This window comes from Coloeus monedula (genome assembly GCF_965178545.1).
Source record: "Coloeus monedula genome assembly, chromosome: Z".
Lineage (NCBI taxonomy): Eukaryota > Metazoa > Chordata > Aves > Passeriformes > Corvidae > Coloeus > Coloeus monedula.
This window is the reverse complement of record NC_138822.1, coordinates 62,341,877-62,355,380: the sequence shown is the minus strand read 5'-3', so window position 1 is coordinate 62,355,380 and position 13,504 is coordinate 62,341,877. Positions and strand designations below refer to the sequence as shown.

Sequence of the window (13,504 nt, the reverse complement as noted above, 5' to 3'; positions counted from 1 at the left end):
TTACCATATTCATCACATTGCACTGGTGTCATTAGGAATAATTTTAACTCCCAGTTGCAGACCTTACCAGTGTACTGAGGTACAGGCTCAATTTGTTGAAGAAAACAATCCTGCAGGTTTCCCACTTCCGCAAGCGTTCCTCCAGTTACCAGCTTCAGCTCATCTAGTGTATCCTGGGCTCACAAGAAAAACAGAGCTCACAGTTCTGGTACAACAATGGGAAAAATATGAAATATCAGACAAAGTAAATTAATTTTTTTAAGAGAGGTGGTCCATTTCCTACACATGCAGGGCTTCTATGCTGTTCCCTTCAGGTCCATCCATCACTATTTGAACTGTAAAAAATCTCTAATCTTTGCCTTGCAGATTTTCACATAGCTGTGGTTTTATTTCAAACTTTTTTTTACTGTTACAGTTCCTATGATCTCACACACTAGGAAGTTCACATATTTCTGTATCTGTGACATATGATTTTTTTAAGTGCATCCAAAACAGTCTTTTTTCCTTTTTCCTCTCCTCTCAAACAGGTACATATATTCATGTCAGGAATATGGGCACCTCAGTCATTCTCCATAAAAACAGGCTCACTTTCAAGCCTGTAATGAAACAAAGTGGGCAACCTTGGGGGCAGAATGCCTTTGCACTTTATAATAAGTATTTTTGATTAATGATCATTGAAGATGTTGTGGAAGACACTGTTTATCTTGGACTGCTGACAGGGATATGACAGGAAGCTTTATCCACTCCTGGATGGCAGACAGAGGAAGAAAAGCTACTGCAGTCAAACAGATGAGGGTTGCACTCTGGAACCACAAGAGCCCCCCTTTCTTTTGTCTTTTTTAGTCTCTTGGCATATCATGAAGAGGAAAGCCACATACACAGACAAGCTCTGCTCATACAGGACAGCTGTAAGAAGCCAGTGAAACACTGCCCCTACTGCATTAGCTAAGTCCTTGCAAAAAGTTCAGTCCCCAAAAAACAACTAGATTGAAGTGAAGGAGGCAGTATTTTTTTGATTTTAATAAAAAAGCTAAAAATTGTGTTTAAAACAAATAGCATAATTATTACAGGGGTCATGTAAGCTAAGATTTCACCTGCTCCATAGGGAACTTTTATTTACATTTATTTCACAACTTAATACTAAAGTATTACTGTACAGAGCTTGGCTGCTGTGAAGATTGAGGTTTGAATTCAGTGATTCAGAGGATCACTGGTGATCCCTCTAAGTGCTCAGCCTGCTCCCAGTTTCCATGCTCACCTGTGGCTTCTCCTGAAGAGTGCGCAACTCAACTGCCACCACCTTCTGAGACAGCGCTGAAAATGGTTTTGGCAAGTCCTCAATGGCACCTACTTGCAGGCAGTCCAGATACAATTCTATTGTGCTCAATCCCTGCTGCAAGCCACTCAGCCACAAGATGACACCATGGGGTTTCCCATCGGCCAGCTGGATGTTGCTAAAGATCACGGAATTCAGCCTTCCATCATTCTTCAGATAGCGCAGCACCGCTAGGACAAAATACACAGAAGGACTGTTAGAGGGTAGCAGATAGCCCAAGGCTGATCAAGGAAGATCCTGTGGAAATCTGCAATTGCTCTGGAATTTTTCCACATGTCCGCTTCAGTAAATGCATCCCATATGCAGACATAATGGTAATAACAAATGGGACATTGACTTTCAAAGCAGCACTAGCAGGATGCTTGCGTGACTCCCTATTTGTAAAGCTCTGCTGCCTGTGCTGAGTTTTCCTCTGCTTTGTCCAGGCCTCTCTAAATGGCTTAACCGAAGTCACTTTATAAGCCATAATGTGCTAAAATGCAAGTGGTAAAGTTACAGGGTGTAGCAGGCAGCCTGCAATCAGCACTTTGGTATGTACATATCTGATAGACCCAGAAATACTCTGTAGCAGAAGTGTACAACTAAAAAATCAATTTCAGTGATGCATACCGCATACAGTGAAGCCATCTAAGAGTGTATCCAAATGCATAATTAAAAACCAAAGGAAGCATGTTTCCAAGCCAATAACCTGCACTTCTCTGTAACAAACACTCAGTAAAACCAAAATATAATGCAGAAGAGGCATAGTCCACTCCTAGAGGTCACTAGGCCTCCTCTCAACCCTTTTTAAAAGCATTAGTGACTGACCTACCTGATAAAAATTCTCATTTTACTAAGTAAAATTCACCATCAAAAAAAACCACAACAGCAGACAAACAAATACTCTTACAATAAATATTCACTGAGCAATATTGAAAAAAAAGTCTCTTTCCTAAGGAAATTGGATCAGTAAGCTAGGGTCTGTGAGCCAGATCTCTAAGATCAGCTAGCTAGTTCTCTCCACAAAATCTCTCCCTGGCTCTTCAACTGCATATCTGCAGAAGCAATGAGCTGAACGCATCTGGACAGTGTATAACTACCCTGCGATATCAGATAGACCTTGTTTCAAAGATCCCCCCGAACACCAGCCAACAGCCCCTTATTTCCTGATCATAACAGTTATGTGCATGAGGAATCAAGCTGCACAGACACCAGGCATCTAAACGTTTATGTGCTGGCTTTTTCACAGAGGGCTGCTACAGTTGCATCAAGTGAGAGCTTACAAATGGTCTGATACTAAGTCAACCAAAAATTGTGGATATAGTGGAGGTAAAAGTTCTTACTATCTTCAGACCTAGTAACACCTACTTACTGAAACCATCCAATTTCTATTAATTAAACAACCTCCCTTCCCATCTTTCCACTACTAATATAATTGCTTTGATGCTATATCTGTTTGTTGGTGACCTCCCAACTCACTGAGCACATGCTCCCTAAAATTTTTCTAATTCCTAAGTCTAATGATTAAAAAATCCCCAGATTTATACCAGCATGAGTAGGGCAGGGTATGTCTCCATCTTTGAAGTCTACACTAGTGCTAGAGCCTCAGCAGCTGTGATCAATATAAGGAATGTTTTCACTGCTGTCTATGTCAAAACACTGCCAGAGCTGAGATTTCTGCAAAGGTGCATGAGGTCACTAGTAACTCGCTAAAAGGTAGCATTTCTTGGCAAACTCAAAGATCTGGCAAGACAGACTACACTGCAAGGATTTTATTTATGTGAATATTATGCATGCCTGGTCATATAAAAACAAGGTCTTTGGATCTGGGCCCTGCATTCAGAGTGACCAAGCACAACAGTAGCCTAGAGAAAGAAAGAGGAGATGGAGGCAGGGCCCAGAACAGACCCTGCCAGAATAGTTTCAGGACAAGGAGCAATCAGGCTTGGAAGGAGGATCAAGTATTCTTTCCTCAGCCAAAGCCAAAAAGTCATCTGGTAAACTAGAGTAGGCTTTTGAAGAGAGATTTTCTTGGATCACAGCCTCCACCTCTTAAGATTTAACTCATCCAAGGCCCTGCAGTACATTTGCTGCTTGAATATTTGACAGATATTCATGAGAGTGTCACCTGAACTGATAAAGAAACAAATTTTCAATTAAAATAGGAGATGCTTCACAGAATTGTTAAATTGCAACACTTCTGTGCACTAACTGCTGTTTGCTCCATAAAGGAGTAATTTTAAAAGGATAAGAAATCCATGGATGCTATCTGCGTCTGAAAGGCACAATTGTCTACCGTAAGTTTAGCTGTTAACTCAGTAAGTCAGACCTGTGCTTTTAAAAAACATTTAGGTGTTACAAACATGTTACTATCAGTTATACCACAACAGAACCAGAATATGAGGCAACCATTGAGAACAAAACTCTTAAATGTGACATTTCAGAGTATAACTAAGGCTTGTTTTGAGCTCCTTAGGTCAGATTTGGGTGCTGGAAATACCATACAGAGAAAGCACTACACATTCTTTCGAAACCATAGATATTAAGACTGCGTTTTGCTGAGATGCCAACATTGGTCCACCGCTTAAGCGACGATGTTCAGTCTCGAGAGGATCATACACATCTCACACACTCCATACTTGCAGTTCACATGACAATCTCCTGGATGTAGTTTAACTTACTGTATGAAGTAGCCATATGGGATCCCTAACACGTCCAGAGAAATCACATGTGAAAACACTGCCTAACACGTGCTCACTGCCATACGCCTTGAACAAGGTGCTCTAAAGTAATAAGGAGGCAAAGAAATCCAATGAACGTTCTTGCTCTAAAAAGCCTCCCTCTCTTTGGTCAATTCTTTACGTCAATCTGAAGGTCAATCCTTTACATCAGATAGGTTATAGATGTCCCCCATCTATTCAACACTGGTCATTGACAGGACAAGTTGCTTCATGCTGCCTATCCATGTGCCACTGTTTTGTTTGTCCTGTCACAGATGCTTCTCAAACACCAACCTACTGAAGACAAAACCGAAAGAAACCATGTAACCTTCCACCAGAAACACTTTAACAGACTTAAGAGGCTGTCAATAACCATCACACACGCAGAGATTTTTGAAAATTAGAGTCTGATATGTTCAAACTTGCATGTATATAGACACATTTGTGTGTACACATACGTGTTCCTATATGTATGTACAACATTTACACACATAATTGTGCGTGTGTGATAGGGAGACAGGGAGTACGTGTAATCTATAATTTATTTATCAATTAAGTCAGTGTTAGGAATCGTATTACACTTATTAATATGGCTGTGTGACCATGTATTACCCATTCCCAACACACCCATAGCTCTTATTCCCTTACCTCAGAAGGATTTTGGCAGACCTGATAAAACTACCGATGTTTTATCTAACTCATTCCCCAATAAAGTACAATAAAAAGGTGTGCTTTTGTTCTTTTGCAGCATGTTGAATAATTTCCCTATGTATAAACTGAAATTTCTCCTTAGAATTTCACAGTATATTCGATTCAGCTAATCACTCAGTAGCAAATTACTATAGCAGTGGTGAAGTCAATGCAGGAACAACAATGTACAAAATTCAACAATCTTTCATTGAACCTTAAATTTGTAGTATCTCCTAGATCTGGTTTAGAGATCAATGAAACTCTCTATTTCTAAAACTGCTGCAGCTCCTACTCTGACTCCTGATTAACTAATTCCAAGAAATAAAGAACAAACACTTTATTTCACCCAACAGATCTTATAAGTGCCAGGAATATTTGTCTTGCATAGTCACATCTAACCTCCAGGGTCAGCGGAACAAGAACCTGCCTTTCATATGCATGAGGCAGCATGTGCGTGTGTCCCTCACATTCCTGAGTAATAAGAACCAGTGATTGTCCCTAGGGAAAAAGGAAAAAAGAAAAGGAAAAAGAAAAGACCAAGCCAAATTGACTCCTTTCTCCATATTCCATGTTTTTCTCCTCCTTTCTCAGCATTGCTCAGAGTAAGCACCACAGCTGAGTTGAGATACCAGCTGATCGTCAGGTCAGCTTCCCCTTGCAAAGAGAGAGAAGCATTAAGGAGAGGAAGGAAGGAGATGAAGGAGTGAGAGGGGATGTGAAAGGTGACAGCATGCAACAGGAATGACTCAAGCACAAAGGTTAATCACACAGTTGTCAACATTCATCTATCACACACCAGTAACTATGGATCCAACACCATTTCTACCATATACATTCCAAACAACTCACCTTTACTCATCCGTCCCATTACCGTAAATTCAAAATACTTGCTGTTGTCAGCTGATGAATATAGGCCAAAAACAGTGGCTGTGCTCTTTGGCTGCAGTTTGAATGTTGAGAGCAAGTACACTTCATTCAGCATAGGATCCCCAAATGCTTGTTGCAAGAAGTTCAGTACCACTCGCTTGTTGGAATAAGGAAGAAGATCAAAAACTGGGGAAAAAAAAAATCAGATTTCAACAGCAAATTAAATATAATAATGACCAAAGAAGAATGTGATTTGACACCACATATTGGATGCTGTACACTCTTCATACAGAAACTCTGATCTACCTCAAATAAAAAATGATCAGTATGATGATCATCTGTAAAGATCAAGAAATTCAAACCCCTGGCACTGGAAGGGATATCTTAAGCAATCTGGTCTAGTGAAATATGTCCTCACACATGCAGGGAGTTTGGACTAGATGGTGCCTGCCAGCTACAACTATTCTACGATTCTATCAAAATATCTATAACTTGTTGCAACTGATACTATTTTAGCAACTTTTATTTTTCAAAGGCATTATTGATAAGTTACTAACATAGAAATATCTAGTCTTCAAATTGAGGTACTCAAATACTTTCAGGTAGATCTCAAAAGTTCTTCTCTTCTGAGGATTCACCTCAACAGAAAGCTTTTTAACCTATTTCTGCTATCATAAATTCAGATGTCTGTGTTCACATATCAATTAGATAAGGATTCAGCATTAAAATTTTCAGCCAGATTTCCAGAGTGCTGATCCTTTGATAGCATTTGCAGGGCACCAATTAAAATGCCAAAAAGCCAGGTAAGCAACATGATGTTCACAGCCTTCTTCTCATTTCACTGACTTTTCAGAATATATATTATATAAATAAGACTCATCCTTCCCTTCTGGCACAGAAAACAAAGAAATACAGGCCTCACAAAAAACCAAATGAAACCAAAAACCACAAACCCTGAAGGCATAGTGAAAGCTGTTTCAAATTTTTATTTTAGTTTTTCCACAATGCATCAGCAAAGGGTCTATGATTTTACACATACATATATCAGCTATGTTTCTTATGGCACTGAAACAACAAACTGGGGTTTTTCTCAATGTTCCTAAATCCACAATGTCTCCAAACTCAATAGACTCTTCTGTTAGGTTTCTTGATTACCTCCTATTCCAACTCACTGCAATTAAAGCAGTATACATATTATACCCTAGCAAAGTAGTCTGATAAATTATTATGCACAAGTGTTATTTAATACCAGGCAGATGGCAAAGGCATATGACAGCATATTGTAGCTTAGCTTGATTCAAACCCATGGTTGTACTAATAAGTTTAGTTTCCCAGGCTGAAAAAACACTGGTGGACCTTTGCAGATGAGCCTTGCCTACACAGCACAACCCCAAAGCTCTTGTTGTCTTCTAAGGTGATGAGGCCATCCTACCATTCCAGTGTTTCCATATGCTACACACAGGAAAAGACTGAAGAGCACTCGAAGGACAAACACATGGGCACACAGACCTTCCCACAGATATGTGGGAAACCCTGTTCCCCTATACTAGAGTGGGTACATGCTCCATCCATTCATCTAGACACTAATGTTATTTCCAAAAAAGAGAAAAAATGAAGACCTTTTTCCCTTCATTTCATGAAGTCATTGAAATAATCTCTGAACTCTACACTTCTATTCTAAGGACCTCATGAATCTACAGAGAATTTTCACAACACAATACAAAAAATATCTGGCCCTTGATTTGCATGCACTAGTGTCCCAGTTTGAGACTGTTTAATACTGTTGTCAAACAACTAAGAAACATATATCTAAGGTGGACCTGGTCAAAACACTTCTCTTTCATTCAGTTCAAATTTACATCATGCCAGGACAACCACTGCTCCTACTGAAACCAGTGACAGGGACAGCAGAAGCAAAGGGCTGGATATTTCCTCACATTTAGTGCAGAAAGAGCAAAGCAACTGCCCATGCAAGAGATTGAAATGCAACTCACTGCTCTGTACAACAGCATTTTACAAGTAATCACCATTCATAAAAAAGAGGTGTGTTTCCTCAGCTGGAGCAACGCAATACAATACCAAAGACTTTGAGAGCACAAAATATAGCTATATATTTTGTTCAGTTCAAGCTCTATTGGCTGAACTTCTATCAACTTCTTCAATACTCATTAATCAATGCTAGAGTCACTTAAAAATATTACAAAAGTAATGACTAAATACTGTGAAACATCTAACATTACAAAAAACATTTACTGAAATTGTTGTAATTTGCATATTTAAGTGAATACTCAAATTGGTTTGGCAGTTGTGTTCCACAAACCACAGTGCTTCAGCCAGATCCTTCAGCACCATGTTATCAAACCCTTTCCTCGGATATCTTCACTGACCAGCATGTGGAGGCACTACATGACCAGATCCATCCTTGAGCACAGCTTGCACATATGGCAGCAAATGCAGCCAGCAGAAGAATGAGTGGGTTATGAAAATTCATTTTACATCCTTAGAAGAGTTGGCAGAGAGAGACAGCTCTTAGCCATTATAGAGACAATTATTTGTTTGGAAGGAACAGGGAAAAAAAGTTCCACAAAGATTTCATGTTTTATTTTTTGAAGAACCTCATCTCTTTGCTCCTCTCCGTGGAAAGGCAGACTTGAAAGCAAATGTACAGAATAGGACTGCCAAAGCTGAAAGGCACAAGCAGCTGGTTTCAATCCATGCAATGGATTGAAAACTCCGACATGCCTTCATGCCTTCAAGCATGAGTGCGCATACCCACTGGGCTAAACTGAGCCTGCTTGTGAGACAGATCAGGAATTCTCTCCTCTGCCTTCCTTCTGGGGATTTTAGAATAGAGCTGTTCACCCTCTTACCCAAATGCTAACAAGGGATGAGCTACACGGTGAGACAGTGGCAAACCCCGCTTTGGAAATCTGCCCAAAACCATCAAGGCTAGCTTTTCAGATGAGAGCTAGAAGATGTGATGGGAAGTGCTAGGACGAGGAGGCATGAAGGAGTGAAATTAGTAACACAGGAGAGCATGGAACTCAAAACACCCCTTCTTTTCCCTAACTCTGTTGCCATGTCACACCAGCTTTTTAAGACCACCCAAGGCTGTTCTCTGGTGACATCTAATCATAACTGTAAATGTAAACACTGCTCCACTGCTGTTCAGCACTTTTCAAGGTAATTATTAATGACTTAGACACCTGGAGTGAAATCCTAACCCCTGCCACAACAATGTCCCACTGACCCCAAGAAGCGTCCCTTGTTGAGAGTGGAGTTTTTCACTGGCTGCTGCCCCTGACAAGTTAGAAATCTGTCTTGTTTTTTTAATTTGGTAATATGCCACTTGTCATTACAACAATTTTCTGAAATGTTTTTACATCATAAAGGTCTTCAACAAAGGCCTTTGGAAATGCAGCTGTATTGTTGTGATCGGCTGTCTTTTAGATCTGCTTAAGTAATAACCGATTGAAGTGTCAAACATCATTCTGTAAGGCAGTGGAGGGGGTTAAAAATGTAGCGAAAATCACAAGCAGCTTTAATGCTCCTGGAGTAGCACGAAGTTGCACTAACTGCTGCACTCGGCAGCCGGGCTGGTTCCACTCACAAGCTGCTACCGCAGAGCGATACCACCCACTACACTCAAGTTCTAAAATACAGCGTCTCTTGACTTACTACGTGCATAATATTGCCACAGCAATGCTGGGTTTAGAAGTATGAGTTTTCCTATGAACTTTACTATGTAATAGAGTTTTCCCAAAGAGTTTTCACTGCTTAGAAATTCACTTCTCATTTAGGAGAACTTCCAGCCGAGAAAGGGCTATTCAGATGCTCCACGCACCTACCAGCACACCTACAAAAACACCTTTTGCAAGCTGCATGGAGGCGACTGACAGCGGCTACACCGCCATCTCCTCCGGTCCCCCCCGCTAGTCCGGCGGGGCAGTGCGGCGGCGGGGCGGCTCCGCGGGCGGGCTCTGCGCCCCGACGGGCAGCCGCGGCTCCCGCTGCCCGCCACGGCTCCAGCTTCCCTGGCACCTGCAGAGGTGTTCCCTTTCGCTGCCAGGCAGAGTTCCCGGCGGAGGGCAGGAGACGGGACACTGCAAGCCCAGAGCCAGAGGGAAAAGGAGAGCGCGCTCCATCCCGGGGCGCGGGACCCTTACCTCGGGGGGCGGGCGCGGCGGCGCGGCCCGGGCACAGCTGCAGGGCGAGCGGCAGCAGCAGCAGCGCGGCGCCGCGCTCGCACCCCATGGCGGCCGCGGGCCGGGCAGGGCGGCGAGGGACGGCCGCCACTCCACGCCGGACCCCGCCATTTAACGGGGGCGGCCCCGGGGCCGGGCACGGCCGGCGGCAGGCGGCGGGCCATTGGCCGCGGCTCCCCCCGGAAGGCGGGCGGGGGCCGCGGCGGGGGACGGCCGAGTGCTGGGGTGGATGAGGAGGGAGCGCGCCGTCGGGTCCCGAGCCGGGAACCGGCACCAGTGGAGGTGGCTCGGACAAAGCCGGACATCCTGGCGACGCCCCCCAAAATCAACACCTGTGGGGACCGTGGCTGGAGTTTGCCCTTTGAGGAGTCCTGGAAATTGAAGTATTTTTAATGGCTTTAGATTAATAGTTGCAGAATTGGTTAGGTAGGAAAAGACCTTTAAGATCATGAAGTCCAGTGGTTAATAAGCAGATACGTTTATTACCAGTCACGAGAAGATGGCCCCAAAAGTAAACTGGGTGTGCTTTAAGAGCCAGGTAAGAGTTCTGTAAGTTCAGGAGGGACAGCAAGTCCAGTGCTGTTGCAAGCAGCCCTTCAGAGAACCACCAGCCTGGTGAGGGATGTAGAAGAGTGTCAGAAGCACGAAGATAATGCAGCCCTACCCACCCAGTCCTGCTGACTACAGGATGCTTAACTTTGAGGTTGGAACCATTTTACTTTAAAATCTTTCTTACCTCCCTTTCTATGTTCACCAAATAGTTACCATGCATTTCTTTGTGTCTTCTGACAATAATACAGCTGTTGTCTTTGCAAAGCCCCCTCACAAATTTCTCTGCCTGCTCTGCAGTCAGGTGTTGAGTGTCCACTGGTAAGGTTTAACACGTAGTAGAACAGATTCTCTCTCATGCATACCCAAAGTCAAAACAAATGTGGATGCTCTGGTGTGAAGACTTGGTCTTGGTAGGAATTTAAATACTCCACTTTTCCTGACTGAAGAGTGTCACTAAAAGGGGTCGTGCAGATTGCAGACTGGGGCAAATTTGGTTTCTAGAAGACTCTGACTGGCAAAATGAAGAATATATCATCTGCTCCTTTATTTCATTTAAAGAGCTCAGAAGCATTGAGAGTGCTCAAACTGACCAGATGGAGACTATGTGAAAAGGCTGTTTGTCTTAGCAAGCTCCCAAACTCAATAACTTAGCCAAAGTCAATTTTACAAAAACCTTCTTCTTTCAGCTATGACAATTTTGAGCATTGTGTATTCCCTTAGGATATCATTACCCCATTGCTTGTCCTCTACTTCAGAAAATTCTAGCCTCTGCATTGCTGATGTTAAGAAAGTACAGGAGAAAGGGAGCAAGTGAGAAACCCAAACACATTGTGGGCTTCCCGTCCTGCTGCACAGTGCTCTTGGTCCTGTACCTCCCTGTGTGCATCAGCCCTGCTGCTGAACCTCTGTCACGTCAGAAATCCAGGAAGCCCTGCTTGGCCCCATCGCAGCTTGCTATTCACACTCAGTTGGAAAAGCTGGAGCTGTCTGATATTATTTACGTCACAAAAAGTAGGGCAACAATAGAAAGGAAAGTTTATGTTAAAGTGAGCAAAGTAGTGTTGATTAATGTTCAGTCTCATCAGCTTGGTGCATACATCTAACAAGCACCACAGAGAACAGCCCTTGGGGGGCTCATTGTGTGTAAGGCAAGACACAGCACGCTGCAGGGTGGGGGCTGCGTGCTATTCGAAGGGGCTGCCCGAGCAGCTCTACACCACATAGAGCATGGCTGTGGGCTGCTCGCCAACAAAAGCCCAGTCAGATTTTCAGATACTTTCAGCTGGCCTATATTCACATACCCTCTAATTGCCCTCCCCACATGGCATATACCCTATAACACACCCTTACTTCTTAGCTTATTCGTGTTAGCAGTGTTGACCTGCTCCTTAAGTTGCCCATTTCTTCCTCCGCCCATTGCCAGGCAGAAGGGTGCTCTGCCACATACACTGTGTCACAGCATGGTGCTATACCTCCTCCTCCTCACCGTACTGCTCCTCTGTATATGTCCACACACAACAAGAAACACCACAGCTTCACTCCCACATCCTTGCCCCTGCAGTGGATGACATGGTAGTGCTGAGAGCTGCACAGTGGAGTGAGAAAAACAGATCATCAGGTGCAGAGTGCTGTGGAGCAGGGAAAAAAGGGAGGCTAAAAGGGGTAAGCAAGAGGCAAGAAGATGGAACAAGAAAAGGAGGGACTTCGAGTGTCACAAGCTCCTTAAAAAGAAGTCTTAGTTCAGAATTTGTCCCCAGCCTAAAGCATGGGGAGACAGTACAGATGCTGCAGAGGCTAATACATGGATCTAGAGCAGCACTGATGATGTTCTACTGCTTATTAAGGAAAAGCCTTGACTCAACAAAGAGCATTTTTTGCAAACATATACTTAAGTGCATGACAGAAAAACACAATGAAAGTCTGAAAAATCATAGTTCTGGACAAAAAAAAAAAAAAAAGGATAGTAAAGGTTTTCTTTTGCCTAAAAGGAACACCATCAGTAATTTGCAGCCATTTATTATGTACTTTGAGTTTACTGAGTTTGAGTTTATCAAAACATTAAGTGTTTTCTTGAAAGATTTCCTTATCTGACAAAAATATATATTAAGTAATTATAAATTACCATTCCTCACTTCTGATTTAACTACAGAGGAGTCTCTTGCACTGGTGCTGACCAGCCCTACAGGAAGAGGATTTTTTTGGTAGTATTATATATTTGTTAGCGTTAGATTTGTGCGGGCCATATTCTGTTCTTGCTCTGTATGCTTATTCTTTGTGCTTACTCACAAAGAATGCACATGGAGGCAATGTTTGGCAAACAGACCATGCAGCACAATACAATGTGACAGAAGGGAACTGGTTCACAGGGTGTATGAACAGAAGCTTAAGTCCATTTTTAGATGAACTTAGTACATGTAAAGGTCACTGCAATTTTTCCAGTTTTCATTTTTATGCTGAGTTTTATTGTTGGAATATGTTACAGACTAAAGGGGATTTTGTGCTCAATCACAACCTTCTTTAAGGGATTTCCAAAAGTAGAATGTTTATCTGCTGTCTAAAAGGGGCTATTAGACCTTATAATCAACATTTTAAAATAAAAACAATAGAATAGTAGCAATTGCCTTTTCACTCTTGTGTATTATCTGAAGTATAAACTCCAGCTTACTGGAGGTTAAATAAGAAGAAAGAATCAAAACATGATTAATGAATTGTGTTTCCAAGAAACTTTCATAGTGTCAGTAACATTTTGTAAGGAAGTCATAAGTATGTGACTATAATATTTTTATATAGAATCTGCAAAAAAACCTTGATCACTATATTTGACCTGATTATGTAATTTGATAAGATTTGAAGCATACAGAATACAGACAAGCTGCAAACATAACAGATTTTGCTTTACAGAAGTGTCTGTGACTTGTTCAAATTCCAAATAATGGTGTAAGGGAAATAGAAAAGAACCCTGCTGCTTAATTCACCTTTCATGTTTTGTTCCTAATATGCATCAGGAGATTCACTGTTTTCATGGAATTATATGGATGATTAAAAATCAGGATTCATGGGCAATTAAGATACAGAAATCTTAAGGCAAGGGAAATATCAGCTCTAAACCACATCCTTTCCTATTTATGTCAACATTGCTGGTTTTGATCCTGCTT

The 13,504-nt window shown here is 42.1% G+C and overlaps 1 protein-coding gene across 1 annotated transcript in view; it reads right to left on the bottom strand.

Moving 5' to 3' along the window:
- THBS4 (thrombospondin 4) overlaps positions 1–9,846 on the bottom strand; it is a gene marked incomplete at both ends in the record, with an annotated part of 40,313 nt that extends 30,467 nt beyond the window's left edge. The window contains 4 exons of the mRNA XM_082302238.1: positions 68–173; positions 1,259–1,506; positions 5,575–5,778; positions 9,759–9,846. Of these exons, the coding sequence (XP_082158364.1) occupies positions 68–173; positions 1,259–1,506; positions 5,575–5,778; positions 9,759–9,846 (646 nt within the window). The remainder of the gene's footprint in view (positions 1–67; positions 174–1,258; positions 1,507–5,574; positions 5,779–9,758) is intronic.
- Between the last annotated feature and the right edge of the window lie 3,658 nt (positions 9,847–13,504).